The 15,655-nt window shown below is 48.9% G+C and overlaps 1 protein-coding gene across 5 annotated transcripts in view; it reads left to right on the top strand.

Moving 5' to 3' along the window:
* Positions 1-15,655, top strand: part of FAM47E (family with sequence similarity 47 member E) — a 184,174-nt gene that overhangs the window by 49,892 nt on the left and 118,627 nt on the right. For 4 of the 5 annotated variants that reach the window (XM_029599893.1, XM_029599872.1, XM_029599852.1 and 1 more), the window contains exon 4: positions 8,527-8,674. In XM_029599893.1, the coding sequence (XP_029455753.1) occupies positions 8,527-8,674 (148 nt within the window). The remainder of the gene's footprint in view (positions 1-8,526; positions 8,675-15,655) is intronic. The other variant, XM_029599863.1, reaches the window with a different exon arrangement.

Raw genomic sequence — 15,655 nt, 5'->3', positions numbered from 1 at the left:
GGGGGGTCTGAACCGGTCCTGCTGCCTGCCCCGGGAGGGGTCCGAACTGGTCTTGCTACCTGCCCCGGGAGGGGTCCGAACCGGTCCTGCTGACAGACTTTGTTACTCAGCTGTCTGAGCCTGCTGAACCAGCTCTGCTGCCGTCCCCGGAGGGGTCCGAACTGGTCCTGCTGACAGACTTTGTTACTCAGCCGTCTGAACCGGCAAAACCGGTCCTACTGCCGTCCCCGGAGGGGTCCGAACTAGTCCTGCTGCCTGCCCCGGGAGGGGTCCGAACCGGTCCTGCTGACAGACTTTGTTACTCAGCTGTCTGAGCCTGCTGAACCAGCTCTGCTGTCGCCCCTGGAGGGGTCCGAACCGGTCCTGCTGCCGTCCCCGGAGGGGTCCGAACCGGTCCTGCTGACAGACTTTGTTACTCAGCTGTCTGAACCTGCCGAACCAGTCCTGCTGCCGCCCCTGGAGGGGTCCGAACCGGTCCTGCTGCCACCCCCGGAGGGGTCCGAACCGGTCCTGCTGACAGACTTTGTTTCTCAGCCGTCTGAGCCTGCTGAACCGGCTCTGCTGTCGCTCTGGGAGGGGTCCGAGCCTGCCACTCTGCTGTCGTCCCGGGAGGGGTCCGAGCCCGCCACCCTGCTGTCACCCCGGGAGGGGTTTGAGACTACCTGGTCGCCCCAGGAGGGGTTTGAGACTGCTTTGCCACCCCAGGAAGGGGTAGAATTTATCATTTCACCCCGGGAGGGGTTTAAGACTGCTTTGCCGCCCCAGGAAGGGGTAGAATTTATCATTTCACCCCGGGAGGGGTTTAAGACTGCTTTGCCGCCCCAGGAAGGGGTAGAATTTATCATTTCACCCCGGGAGGGGTTTAAGACTGCTTTGCCGCCCCAGGAAGGGGTAGAGTTCATCACTTCTCCTCAGGAGGGGAATGAACCTGCCATTGTACCCCAGGAGGGGTTGGACTTTTTCGTGCTGTACCCCTTGCAGAGTTGGGACCCAGGAGGAGGGGGAGGCCTTGAGGGGGGGGGTACTGTTACGGCTATGGCTGCTATGCATCTGCCTCACCACCAGGGGTCCTTCTAGAGCAGGCTCTCCTGGCTGGCCCAATTCACCTGCTCTATGTCCTGGAGGTTCCCTTGTAGCCCTGCCTACCCTAAACTCGAGTGCTTCGGCTTAGAGCTCTCTTGTCTTCCTGCCCTAGCTTTGTTGTGTGTGGCCTTCTGCCTTGCCTTGCTGTGCGTGTGGCCTTTGGGCCTTTCGGCCTGGTCTCTGCCCTGTCGTGTGTGTGTGTGGTCTTCGGGCCCTCTGCCCTGCCGCATGTGTGTGTGGTCTTCGGGCCCTCTGCCCTGCCGCGTGTGTGTGTGTGGTCTTCGGGCCCTCTGCCCTGCCGCATGTGTGTGTGGTCTTCGGGCCCTCTGCCCTGCCGCATGTGTGTGTGGTCTTCGGGCCCTCTGCCTTGCTGCGTGTGTGTGTGGTCTTCGGGCCCTCTGCCTTGCTGCGTGTGTGTGTGGTCTTCGGGCCCTCTGCCCTGCCGCATGTGTGTGTGGTCTTCGGGCCCTCTGCCCTGCCGCGTGTGTGTGTGTGGTCTTCGGGCCCTCTGCCCTGCCGCATGTGTGTGTGGTCTTCGGGCCCTCTGCCCTGCCGCATGTGTGTGTGGTCTTCGGGCCCTCTGCCTTGCTGCGTGTGTGTGTGGTCTTCGGGCCCTCTGCCTTGCCGCGTGTGTGTGTGTGGTCTTCGGGCCCTCTGCCTTGCCGCGTGTGTGTGTGTGGTCTTCGGGCCCTCTGCCTTGCCGCGTGTGTGTGTGTGGTCTTCGGGCCCTCTGCCCTGCCGCGTGTGTGTGTGTGGTCTTCGGGCCCTCTGCCCTGCCGCATGTGTGTGTGGTCTTCGGGCCCTCTGCCCTGCCGTGTGTGTGTGTGTGTGTGGTCTTCGGGCCCTCTGCCCTGCCGTGTGTGTGTGTGTGTGGTCTTCGGGCCCTCTGCCCTGCCGTGTGTGTGTGTGTGTGGTCTCCGGGCCCTCTGCCCTGCCGTGTGTGTGTGTGTGTGTGTGTGTGTGTGTGTGGTCTTCGGGCCCTCTGCCCTGCCGTGTGTGTGTGTGTGTGTGTGTGTGTGTGTGTGGTCTTCGGGCCCTCTGCCCTGCCGTGTGTGTGTGTGTGTGTGTGGTCTTCGGGCCCTCTGCCCTGCCGTGTGTGTGTGTGTGTGTGTGGTCTTCGGGCCCTCTGCCCTGCCGTGTGTGTGTGTGTGTGTGTGTGGTCTTCGGGCCCTCTGCCCTGCCGTGTGTGTGTGTGGTCTTCGGGCCCTCTGCCCTGCCGTGTGTGTGTGTGTGTGTGTGTGGTCTTCGGGCCCTCTGCCCTGCCGCGTGTGTGTGTGTGGTCTTCGGGCCCTCTGCCCTGCCGTGTGTGTGTGTGTGTGTGTGTGTGTGTGTGGTCTTCGGGCCCTCTGCCCTGCCGTGTGTGTGTGTGTGTGTGTGGTCTTCGGGCCCTCTGCCCTGCCGTGTGTGTGTGTGTGGTCTTCGGGCCCTCTGCCCTGCCATGTGTGTGTGTGTGTGTGTGGTCTTCGGACCCTCTGCCCTGCCGCGTGTGTGTGTGTGTGGTCTTCGGGCCCTCTGCCCTGCCGTGTGTGTGTGTGTGTGTGTGTGGTCTTCGGGCCCTCTGCCCTGCCGCGTGTGTGTGTGTGTGGTCTTCGGGCCCTCTGCCCTGCCGTGTGTGTGTGTGTGTGGTCTTCGGGCCCTCTGCCCTGCCGTGTGTGTGTGTGTGTGGTCTTCGGGCCCTCTGCCCTGCCGTGTGTGTGTGTGTGGTCTTCGGGCCCTCTGCCCTGCCGTGTGTGTGTGTGTGTGTGTGTGTGTGGTCTTCGGGTCCTCTGCCCTGCCACGTGTGTGTGTGTGTGTCTGTGGTCTTCGGGCCCTCTGCCCTGCTGTGTGTGTGTGTGTGTGTGGTCTTCGGGCCCTCTGCCCTGCTGTGTGTGTGTGTGTGTGTGTGTGGCCTTTGGGCTCTCTACCTTGCTACTAGGTGCCTTGACCCTGTCTGGACTCTGACTCTGCTTGCCTGCCGCCTGCCCTGACCCAGCCTGGACTCTGACACTGTTTGCCTGCCGCCAGCCCCGACCCAGCCTGGACCTTGACGCTGTTTGCCTGCCGCCTGCCTAAACCCAGCCTGGACTTGGACTTTGTCCCAGCTAGTACTCTGCTCCATTTACCAGCCATCACCCAGCTCCATACACTCCTGCCACAACACTTCTCTCCCAGCCATCATCAGAGACCTTCCAGTTATCCCTGTCTCTCTCCACTTGGAGTCACTCTTGAAGGTGGTGTTCACAACACTGGATCACTGCCCAAGCGTGACAATATCAATGCCTGTCAATCTCAACTCGGAGAAGGTATATCAGCCAGTAACCGAAAACCATCTTCCTTTCTCTCATTCTTCAAAATCCTGACACTGCAGCATTTCGGCACTGTCATGCCTGCATCAGGGGCATTGAAAAGATACCTAAAAAATATAAAAATCACATCAAACAGCCTAAAAAAATATAATATCTATCTATTTTTAATGACCCGCTCAGCTCCAAAGCAAAGAAACAACAAAAAGAATTCCACAGCCAAAACACATTATTGGTGCACAGTGTCCAGGGTGATCCCCCCTCTTGAGCCCAGACAACTGTTCCCCGATGCACTCCTCAACCCCATGTCTGTCCCTCTCACAGATATGGCTGTGGAGGACCCTCCGGGGCAAGTTCTCCCTCCCCTTTGTCCTGTTCAGGTGGGATTCTGTCCTTCCTCACAGTTCAAAAAATGAAACAATACAAAGTATAGATTCCCCTCAGTTCACTGGGGGAGACATACAAGTTTAAATTACCAGCAAGCGAACCGGCCTGCTAGGCAATAGCACAACACGCCCCTTCTCCCCACTGCTGTGCTGCAGGCAACAGTCTTCCCAATCCTTGGACAAACAAGCTAGTCAAAAGGAAAGCAACCAAACAAAACCCTGAGTAGCCACACTTACTCTATTTCCATGCCTGCAGTTTTGATTTCCACTACGGGGACATCCCCCTCCATGTCTTCCTCCTCCTCCCCAGTGGCGTTGGGCTCTGCTTTAAACCCCCCTGCCCCTCCTTCCATTTCATCCTCCCTCATCATGAGCTCAGGTGTGGGTATTTCCTCCCCCAGGGTGCCAACCCCAGGTGTCCAATCAAGCCTGTCTCTGTCTTCCCATTGGCTTACCCCCGCCTCATAGAAAATGTAGTCCTCCCATGATCCTTCTACAGCCTCTGCTGTCTGACAGCCAACCCCTCTTCAAGACTACCTTGGGAGTGTACCTAGCAGTGGACCCCTCCCCCTTGCCCCCCCCCCCCCCCCCCCCCATGCTCTGAGCTCGAGAACCAGGGACACCTCCAGACAGCCAGGTCACAATACCATCTGTGACTTTTATTCAGGTCAATTTGTATGGCCCCTGTGAGATGCAGAGGCCACACTGGTATATGAATCATGTCGAGAGGGAGACTAGAGCCACCCTCCTGAATTGAGTTTTGATGGTCTGAAATATGACTTCTGAATTGTGTTTTTAATGGTTTGAAATATGGCCTCTGCTGTCTGTTTCTATCCCGGCCCTCCTTGGAGTGATCCGGGCCGGGTTTTCTTCCCTAGACACATCATGAACCTCATCACACTAAGGAACAGCCAGAATCTGCCTCCTTACTTCTCTTGGCTGTTTCCTAAGCCACGAGTGGCCATATTACCACAGTGTTTTTTTTTTTCCCTTTCCTACAGCTAACAAACAAATTATAATAGCTACACTTTATTCCCTTCAGTGCTTAAATCTGAGCAATCCCCTCAAAGGCACCAAATAATGAAAATATAGAACAATTTTCTGCTAGATTCCAGATATTTAAGGCAGAAATGTGTGCTTAACTGCGGGAGCTCTTCTAGAAAGGATATACCTGCAAAGACAGCGGTACTAGCCCTGCAATTCACAAGCCTTTGTGAATACTATTGATTAGGATCAGCCACACCCCAAGGAAAAGCAGACTTCCGTGCAGACTTGCACGTGCTGTTTGGTGGGGGTTGATTGGGGGGTAAAATAGCACATATACATGTTAAAATCAAATGTATGCATGCTGTTCCTCTACCCTGACCTAAACCCCTCAGGAACATCTCTCTAGCCTCAGTGAAAGCTAGCACGTACTTTTAGCTGCTGTGAGGAGGCAGTAGTCAATCAGGTCAGTATACCTGGGTATATACCTTTGAAAATTGTGCCCACAGTGTAGACAGTGCAAATTTATCTTTAGTTGGAAACTGTACAGAAATAGGTTGACTTGTACTGCTACAAAGTTCTAGTAAAGAAACAAGTACGTTTTAAAAATGCAAATATCAGACTGCTGACTTGTGTCTCTGGCACAAGAGTCAACAGTAATTCATGTCAGAATTAAAGAAGCTTTGCCTTATAAAAATGACTTATTTTTTAATACTTTTCTTATAAAATTTTCATTTTAAATATTTGTGTTCAGCAGTTTTGCTTGTATGCCTTTGGTGAGAGGACAGTGTGTTGTATTATATGCTGCCTTCACCAAACTAAATTTTGACCCAAAACAGTTTACAACAAACCAATTAATCCAATAATCAAATTGGACATCAGAATAATAAAATACATCAATAAAGTTAATCAATATCTAAAATCATCCCTAATATATAAAACATTAGTAAATCCATGAATACATAACAGTTTAGAATCATAAATCAAAGCATCCAGCTTTCACTGGGGAGGGTTTTTCCAGTAGTCCATCCACTAAGCTCTAATTCCAAAGTCCTACCACAAAAAGCTAGGTGTTAAGATTGCCAGCTGGCTCCCTGGCATGAGGAGCAGAATCAGCAAGCAGCAGTATATAGAGTAATATTCCAATTACAGTGTGAAGCGATAGTGCCCCACACTGTCCACTCACTTTGTGTACTGCCTGTCTTAGAAACGGAGAATCTACCAGCACATAACAAGAGAGTGGGCATTTAAAAAATAAAAGCACTTGTGGCAAAAGTCATTTTTGACTTGAGTTGCAGGAGAGTGAAGAGCTTCCATCATATTTAATTTCTAGACTGGACCCATTTCTGGAAAACTAACACTTACATTTGAACTAAGAGAATGATTATCATGAGGATGATTTTCAAAGGATTTCCATGGGTGAAACAGTGTTTTGCCTGTAGAAACGACTTGTTATGGAATTACCTGCCTCATATGTGGATAGATTTACGTGCTCATGTCCTCTAGGCTACCGAGACCGAACAGAGGCGTTCCTGGGAGCGGAGTTGGGAAGGGGTCTGGACCTCTACAGATATTTTTGGATTTCCAAAAGTATGCACGTCCGTTTCCTGGAACATTTCCTGCACACACATTAGCAGGTGTAAATGTGTGCAGATAGTTTTGGTGGGATCATTTTCAAAGCGAACTTGCATGCACAAGTTCACTTTGAAAATGGGTGTAACTTCTAAGAGTAATTTTCAAACGGATTTACATGCATAAAATTGGGTTTTGTGCTTTACCCATGTAAGTGGGCTTTTGAAAATTGCTACAATATGTGCTATTGAATTGTCCGTAGGTTATTCATGTATAAGTGCACCTTACGCTGGTAAATGGCTTTTTAAAATTGCTTCAATAGTATGTTACATTTACATGTGTAATTCCTTTTGAAAATTACATCCCCTATGCAACGTTTTATGTGGGCTGTTACAAAATTGTCTCCCTTTTGTACTCTTTACCACGCCTTCTGTATCTTCTACAGAAGGAACAGCTCTTAGGTGCCATGTCAAAAGTGCTCATTTATTGTTAGGGGCCAGAGATGATAAGAAAATGAATGAGAAAAGAATAATCAGGTTCTTCTCATCTATTTCCTCAGTTTTAGTGTGGTTCAAGAGGAACTCTGGTTTGATATTGAGGGCCCAGATATTCTTCACCTTTATTATATAGAAAGGGATGTCCTGTCGTGCAGGGTAAGCTTGAACTTTGCCAAATGCTCCACGCAAACATCTCTGCTTCTTTCTAAGGAAAAGGAAGCGCTGTAGTGATAAGACAGCACAGCTCAAGAACGGAATAGACTGAGATAATTTAGTTTTTCTTATAAGATTTTTAAGAGATTTTAAAACGGAGTTAATAGCACCTGTTTTGTGGGTAGATTGATGATTAGGGTGTTAGAGGGTTACATTTTTTCTGTGATGTCATCAGACCTGGATTTGTCAATAGGCATACTAGGCCTGTGCCTAGGGCGGCAAAAATCGGGGGCGGGGGCAGCAGGCTGCCTGAAGATTTATTGCTTTCCAGCTGTGCTGAATCTCCTCCAGCAGAAAATAGCCCTCTACTTCCTGATCCAGACCCTCCCTTCCCAGGCAACATGCAGAAAACAAAATGGAAGGAAGTGAGTCTGGAGCAATTTTGGTAAGATTAGGAGGGGCTGAATGGGGATCATTAGGGGTGAGAAGAAAGGATGAGGAATGAGAGTGGATAAAATGGGAGGAAGGCAGCAGTGTTTACGTGCGTATGACAGAAAAGGGATTGATCCTGGTGTGTGTTAGAAAGGAGGAGCGGGACCAGAGCACAGTAGGGATATCTCCCTCCTTTCTTTTCTCCCCCACGCACTGCAATTCAGGTTCTCTCTCCCTTGATCTCATATTCTATTCCCCAGATCCTGGATCCTCCCTTCTTTCTTCTCCCTTCTCTCCAGATCCTAGAACCCCTCCTCTTCATCCCCCTCCCCCCTAGCATGTCCTACTCCCTTTCCTCATCCCAGAACCTCCATTCCTCTCCCATCTCAGATTCCTAATTTCCCCCTTTCCTCTACCTTCCCCATATCCCATCTTCCCCATCCCCAGTCCTTTCTACCTCTCCTCTCCCCATCCTCAGTCTTCTTTCCTTCTTATACTCCTTCCTCCTATCCCCAGTCCTTTCACCTTCTCCTCACCCCATTCCTAGTCCTCTTCCTTTCTTCTCTCCATCCCTGGTCCTCTCACCCTCTCCTTCTCTTTTGCCCATCCTTGAGATCTCATCCCTGTACTGATGCTAAAGATCCCCTTTTCTCACCCAATAAGAAAATAAATGATACAGATACAAGCAAGGTTGGAAAATTACTTAATTTTTATAATATGAAAGATGGAAATCTTTGTCAGTGTGCTTCAGTTTTTTTCCTGTTTTTGCAACAGATTCTATGCCTGAGCTGTCACAAAAAACTGGGGGACTCTGCCTTACACCTCCTGTTCCCTGCCGTCTGACCTTACCCAGGAGCTGGGGGGAGGGGGTTGCAACAGCAGCAGCAGTGCCTAGGGGTGGCAAACTCCTAAATCCAGCTGTGTGTGCCATCCTCTTTAATGTATTCCCCTGCTTTTTATTCCAGGATTATTTAATATTTGCATCTTTCAGGCTCCATGTACCTCTTGTCAAAGAATATCACTGCATTTTGAGAATGCTGGGCTGTGAGAGAGTTGAATTCAGTGGATGTGGTACATACCGTAAATACTTTGTTTCATTCACCACAACTTTTACTTAACTATTTTCCACATCTCTAGTAGCAAAGAATCAAAACCTAAAAACCCATACGCATGGCTTTCCAAGAAAGAGGAAACCATAATAGACGACAAGCTGTCCACCTCCCGTGTCTTGGATGAAAACTTGAAAAAAGTGACCAAGGAGTTTTGTGACTGGATCGCTTCCTGGGTAAGTATAGGGGGGGGGGGGGGAAATGCAAAAAAGCTGAAGTTGGCATTTCCACTAAGTGGACTCCCTAGCATTTGCTTTTGTTATATCTGTTCATATGGAGGGTGGTTTTGAAAAGCCCTGTGCCCAAGCAAAAGCTGGCTGAGAAACTGCTCATCCTTTCCCCGGGTGAGAGTCCATATACAAGGATGAAGAACCTGCAGCTTTTATCAGCAGGAAAGGTGTGTGGGCTCAGAGGCGGGGTTACACCGGGGAGCTAACAGCATACGCACAGAAAGCAGGTGCAAACGTCTGGGCAGTTTTTGAAAGGGGAAAGTAAGCGTTGACTTTCCCTTTAAGAACTGGCGCAGAGTCCATGGGCAAAAGTACCCACAGGCTTGCAAGTATCCATGTTGATTTAAAAAAATTGTCCCTGCATGTGAGCATGTTTAATTTGTTTGTTTTTTTAAAAAAAAAGAGACAATTGTGCGTGATATGTTCCTGCTACTTAAAGAGAGTTTTGTTCAGTTTCGTAAACATGTTTGTGAATTAGTTGAGAAAGGTAACATAGATGCCTCAGAATACTTATTTAACTGTTAGCTCTACGGGCTTTATTCCTTCTTAGAAGGATGGTCATTTTCAAAGGCATTTCCAGGGGTTAAACAGTGCTTTACTGAGAGAAATGGCCTGACATAAAACCGCCCACCTGACAGATGTGTAGAATTCCACATGTATGTCCTGTATGCACATAAAGTTTACCCAGACCATGCCAAAGGGTTCCGGGGGCATGGGGTTGGATTGGGAATGGGTTTGTACTACTTACTGCATCCTTATGCATTTTTAAATGTATCTGTCTAAATTTTCCCCAAAACGTTTTATTTCTTCTGTTTTGTTTTTTTTTACTTAACTGAAATTTGTAATGACGTGTGACACCCTGGTTATTTCCACACACAATAAAATAAATCAAAATTGGAAAGGTGTTCTCCATGGGGAACACAACATTTCCAAAGGTGTTCTTTACATTTTTTTGTATTTATATTTTTATTTAGCAAAATTTATAAACCATCTCCTTCAGAAGGTTACTCAAAGCAGTTTACAACATCAAATGATATGCATGTGATATAGGCCCTAAATCAGTTCCTTACCACTAGAAAGCTGCCCTTTGAGAAATCCTAAAAGATGTCACATAACCTCTGAGGTGAATTTTCAAAGTTGTTACGCATGTAAATGTAACATGCTGTCATAGCAATTTTCAAAAGCAATTTACACACATAAAGTGCACTTAATGCGGGTAAAACCTATTGAAAATTCAGTGACATAAATTGTAGCAATTTTCAAAGTCTACTTAAATGGGTAAAGTACATTTATACCTGTAAAACACAGTTTCAAGCATGTAAATGCTTTTGAAAATCAGGCTCACTACTTGTCGGGGTACTGGGATGAACATTATTGCAAAGGTTTATTTAAGGGATTTGTGTATCTCTAGGGAGGAGTTTTCTCAGGCTTCATAGAAGCGGGTGGCTTATTAGGGTTAGTTGAGAGTTGGTGGGTCCAAAGCTGGAAGCTAGAGTACAGCAGGGTGGGGGAATCATTATTTCGTTCTTTGCTGTCCAACTGGTTGAGATCTATCAAGGCCATGTCTCCAGAACTGTCTCTTGGGCCACATAAGAGGATCCATAGACCATTTGGATACAAGGAGGATTTGGTACAAGGAGGATTTGGTAGAAGTTTGTGAGTATTGAATGTCATCTCTTTTGTGGAGGAATGAGTAACAATTTTGCAACTATGGTATCTCAGTGAAGACTTAGGCCTGGATTCTCTAAGGTCCAGACCTTAGAGAATCTGGCAGTAACGGGGGGCGTGAAGTGGGGGCGGTCCTGCGATAGCCGGCAGCAATCGCACCTCCGTGGCGGCGATAAGGAATCTTACCTTTTGTCGCGATAAGGAATCTTACCTTTCGTCGCCAGTGATGTGTCCGCAGCGTCGGCCCCGGAGCTGCCCCGACTCCTCCTCTTCCGGGGCTGACTCCACCCCAACTCCGCCCTGAGCTAGCTAGCTTTTCGCATGCGAAAAGCCTCTTTTTGCGTGCGATAGCGTTGGAGAATGACCCCCTTAGAGGAAGAGTGTTCTGTTGTTATTGCCGTTGTTGCTGCTAACTCTCTGCTGTGTGAACTTGTGTTCTTTTGAGTATCAAAAATTTTCCTTTTGTAAAACTTATTCTTCTCAAACTGCTGGAAGCCCAAACCAGAAATAATGTTTTATTGGTTTTCTGCATTAGATAATGAAGAAGCTACAGGGATGGAAAATTAGTTTATGTCTGAAAAGGATGTAGTCACCCTGTGTACCAAGAAACCTTTAAACAATGTCAAATGTCATAAATGGAAGCTGCTTCTGCTCAGAGATTCGGTCATCAGAGGAAACAATTTGGGTAATCATTTTGATAGGCACACAACAGTTAAATACCTTCCAGGATCCTCAGCCAATAGAAATACCAACCAGATAGTCAATGCAACTGTTACAGCCCTGCCCGCGGTGAGCCGCGGGCAGCCCCTCCACCCACCTGTTCTCTTCAAACGCGGCAGGACGCCGCCAACTCCGTCCTCTGCGGCCCGGAGGCTGCGGCTGTTTCCTGCCCTGTGCGGCAGGGCTGACACCGTCGGGAGCCTCTCCTACTTCCTCTTCGCGGCTGGAGCTGCTGCCGGGGTCCTAGATGGCAGGGAAGCCGTCCCTGCTACTGCCTGCCTCTTCACCGTCTTCTTTGCGGCAGGAGCGTCGCTAGCATGGCCTTCCACGCGGCGGGGACATCGCCATCAGATCTCTCCCTCTTCTGCTCTCCAGCTCCTCACCCTAGGCGCGGGCACGCGCCTCAGCTCAACATTTAAAGGGCCAGTAGCAGGAAGTGCTCCTGGCCCCACCGGAATCCAACTCCACCCAGTTTTCTGCTTCAGCCCTATAAAAAGGGTTCCTCTTCAGTCACTCCTGGCCTTCGGATCGGGTTCCACAGTTGTCTGTGTCTTCTCTTTGGTCCAGGTCCTCCGTGGTCTTCTCCTGCTTTGACGGCTTCGTCTTCATGTTCCTGATGTCCTTTGTTCATGTCTCCAGATGTCTTCCTGTTCCTGATGTTCTTCGTTTGTACCTCCTGATGTCCGATGTCCTTCCTGAGACTTTGCCTTCGTCTCTCCCTCCATGTCTTGGTCATTTGATGTCCACTTTCCTGGCGTGCCGTTGTCATGGTCCGTGACCAGTCCCACGGGCGGGCTGTGTAGGGTGCCTCATGGTACAAAGGCCATCTTCATCTCCGCAGTGCAACCCTCTGGAAGATTTCCGCTTCAGTCCTAATTTTTTAATCCTTGAGAATCGTGAATCCTGTGCTTGAATCTTGTCCCGGTCTTCGGAGCCTCTTGCATTTCGCGTCTGTCCATATCAAGACTCGAACCTGCTCCGCTCCAGTGTGGACTGTGTAGGGTGCACCCCGGTGCAGGCCTCTTCAGTATCTTTGTCATGTTCCGGTATCAACTTCCATTATCTCTCGTAGAGTCTGCTTCGAGTCCCGCGTGGTCCACGACCAGTCCCGCGGGTGGACTGTGTAGGGCGTGCTGCGTCGCAGTCTCGACCCAGCGCTTGATCCTTGCCTTCGTCTACAGTGCCTTGATCCTTGCCTGAGTCTTCGTCTACAGTGTCCTCGCCTGAGTCTTCGTCCAAAGTCTTCTGTGTTCTAAGGACTCCTTCTGCCCTCGTCCTCTGACCGGCCTGCCGCCTTTTGCCGTACCCAGCGGCAGGTCCGAAAGGGCTTGGAACGGTCGGAGGACTGTTCATTGATCAACATTGCATTGTTGGTCATCCTGGGGCGTGCAGGTCCAGTAGAGTGTCAGACCTCCGTCTCTTTGTCTTCGCTTCAGCCTTCTCCTGCTCCTCGTTACCCGTGCTTGCACCAGCTCGCCTCCTGCAGTGTGTCTTGGGGCTCCTCCCTGAGTCATGCCGTGGCTCAAGGGCTTACAACATGTGCTCGTAATAGTAGCCGAAGGCCCCAAGCCCTCGGTTTGTAACAGCTGCTGGAGGCTGTGTTCGTAACAGCAATTACAGAAGAAAATAGAGACTCCATCATCAATATTATCACCTATCTGGGGACCAATGACTTTGCTAGATATGGTATTTTATTTATTTATTTATTTAAAAACATTTATATACCGTTTTTTAAAAATAAATTTTTGTCAGTACAGAAAGATAAGCTTCTAAACAGGCAAAAAACGCTCTATCATTCTATATGCCAAAAATTATTTACATACAATAAAATAATATATATAAAATAATACTTAATAAAAAGAAAAAAAACGATTTGAAATAGATACAGATTATAAGGCTTAAGCTGAATAGCAATAATCAGGGCCGGTGGAAGAATTTGTTCCTGGAAGATGTGATGAAAGCTGTTAGTGTAGCTGTGTTTGGACAAGCTTCTGGAAGAAAAGTCTACAAACCATTATTAAGGTGCACCTGGAAAAATCCACTGCTTATCTATCAACGTACCCTGCCAGATACTTATGACCTGGATTGGCCACGGTTGGAAACTAGAAATTAGGCTTGATGGACCTTTGGTCTGACCCAGTATGGCAAATCTTATGTTCTTAGTATTAGTCATCTTAGGCAAACCTTAAGTCAGGCACTCACCACTCTCCCCCACCCCAATGACTTACCTACTGGTGGCAGCGACTTCAGCACATAGCTCTTTTCTATGGCAGCGCTGGCTCTGGCACACCGCTCAGTCTCTTCCCTCACACTCTGCCCAGCATCCCTTTTCTTTCTTTCCCTGCCCAACATCTCCTCTTCTCTGTCTCCCTACTGCACAACAATCTCCTTTCTCTCCTCCAGTCCATGCCCAGCATAGCAGCATCACCCCCAATCTCTTTGCCCTCTTCCTACACGCCCGAATTTTCGATGGCCTGTGTGCGTTAAAACTGGGGGTTACGCGTGTGGCTGGGCAATGCGCATGCTGAGCGCATTTTAGAAAGGGTCTGGCCACAGGCATAACCCCCGATACGCGCGGAAGTGGCAGGCCAACGAAAAGGGGCGGGGAGGGGGCTTGGTCTGTGCAGGGAGGGGTGGGGCAGGGGGCCAGCCCTGTCCTGGGGAAGTGTGCGTCGGCAGCCAGCCGGCGCTTGTAACTTACTTCTGCTCCAAAGGAGTAGGTAAGTTATAAAACAAAACCAAAAAAAAATAGGGTAGGTAGATAGGGGTTAGGGGTTGGGGAGGAGAGGAGAAAAGGTAGGAAGGTTCGGTAGTGGTATAGGGAAGTTCCCTCCCAGTCCGCTCCTTAATTGGAACGGATTGTGAGGGAACTGGGAAAGGCCTCTTTGCGTTGCCGTGCGTTGGTTTCTAAAATTTCCCTCCCTGCGCACGTGAGTCCTGACCCACCCGCACATGAGCGAGCAGATTTAAAAATCCGGCAAGTATTTGCACATGGGAACCATATTTTGTAACATGCAGGCGCCAATGCGCTCACGGTATAAAATAGCCCACTTAGTACATTCTTGCCACCATATTACTCTCCAGCACACTCTCTCATAACCCCATACCCAACCAGTACACTCTTGCCATCCCATTATTCAATCACCCCACCCAGACCTTATTTCTCTCTCTCTTACCCCCCCCTTACCCCCCCCCCCCACTATTTTCTTTCTCTAACTTTTCCTCACCCCACTTACTCGGCATTCATTTCACTCTCTCTGTCTGCCCCGCCTAATACAACAACTCCAGTTTCCTCCTACATTCTTTTGCCGCTGGCGGGATAGTCTCCACCAGCAGCCCTGCTCTCAGACTTCTTTTGTTTCTTCAGATGTTTATGAGATGGGCTCAACCAGTGCCTTTGATCTTAAGCCTCTTCCATTTCTTTGGCCCCTGGTGGGCTGGGATCTGCCAATTTCCAGGCCTGTTCTTTGACCCTGGTGGGATTTTGGAGAAGGAGTCTACCAGATGCCAGCAGCCATAGGCCTCATGCTGATAGGATTTTGCCATCCCTCCCCCTCCCCAAAATTTTGGCATTCTAGGTGACCACCTTGTGTGTCTAATGGAAGCACTGATCCTGGCAATAATTATAATTCAGTCCATTAAATGGCAGATGTACTAAGTTGCAAAATGCTTTCACAATAATGTTTTTCATATGAAAAATGTTGCAGAACACGCAAAAACTCTTAAGTCTTGATTTTTGTGAAAAACCTTTTGCAAAAACACTTTTTGCAAAAAATTAAGTGCCCTTCGCAGTAGTAAACTTTTGTGTGTAGTCCACTAAACACGAAGGTTTACTGAAATGACACATTAATTAGCTGTGATGCAAAATAATGCAAAGCAGCTCTTTAATATATATTTACTATTATTATTATTTTCAACCTGATAAGCAATATTTATACATAGTTAGACTTGTTCAACCTAAAATAATTACTTAATAGTTCCCGTAACATCTTGTTTACATGCTACCCATTTATATTGTTCATTGTTTGTTTTAATTGGATTCTCTTTCATATTGTTAGTTATATGTATCAAACTCGTTGTATGTATCAAGTTGTTATTCTGTAAACCGGAGTGAAGGCATTTTTTGCTATACTTCGGTATAAAAAAGACTTTAAATAAATAAATAAAATAAATAAATAATAGCATCAGTAGCATAGGATCTTCTTAGTGTTTGGGTAATTGCCAGGTTCTTGTGGCCTGGTTTGGCCTCCATTGGAAACAGGATGCTCAGTTTGATGGACCCTTTGTTTTGGTCTCCACCGCTTCCCTCCACCCACTGCTCAAACCTGCCTACCTCCGCCTTCGGAATCGCCGCATTCCGCCCGCTCTGGACCCCGGGGGCTTCTCTCACTCAACGTGGTGGCCGCCATTACGTGCCTGCTTCTCGTCAGTCTCGCGCGCTCAACTCCCGGAAGCCTGGCCCCGCCCGTGCTGCTGACGTCACACCCAAGCCCCGATATAACCGGCGCTCAAACTCTCTCTCATCGCCTTGCAACGAGG

This window comes from Rhinatrema bivittatum, chromosome 1, assembly GCF_901001135.1.
Source record: "Rhinatrema bivittatum chromosome 1, aRhiBiv1.1, whole genome shotgun sequence".
Classification (NCBI taxonomy): Eukaryota; Metazoa; Chordata; class Amphibia; order Gymnophiona; family Rhinatrematidae; genus Rhinatrema; species Rhinatrema bivittatum.
This window is presented reverse-complemented; position numbering and strand designations above follow the sequence as displayed.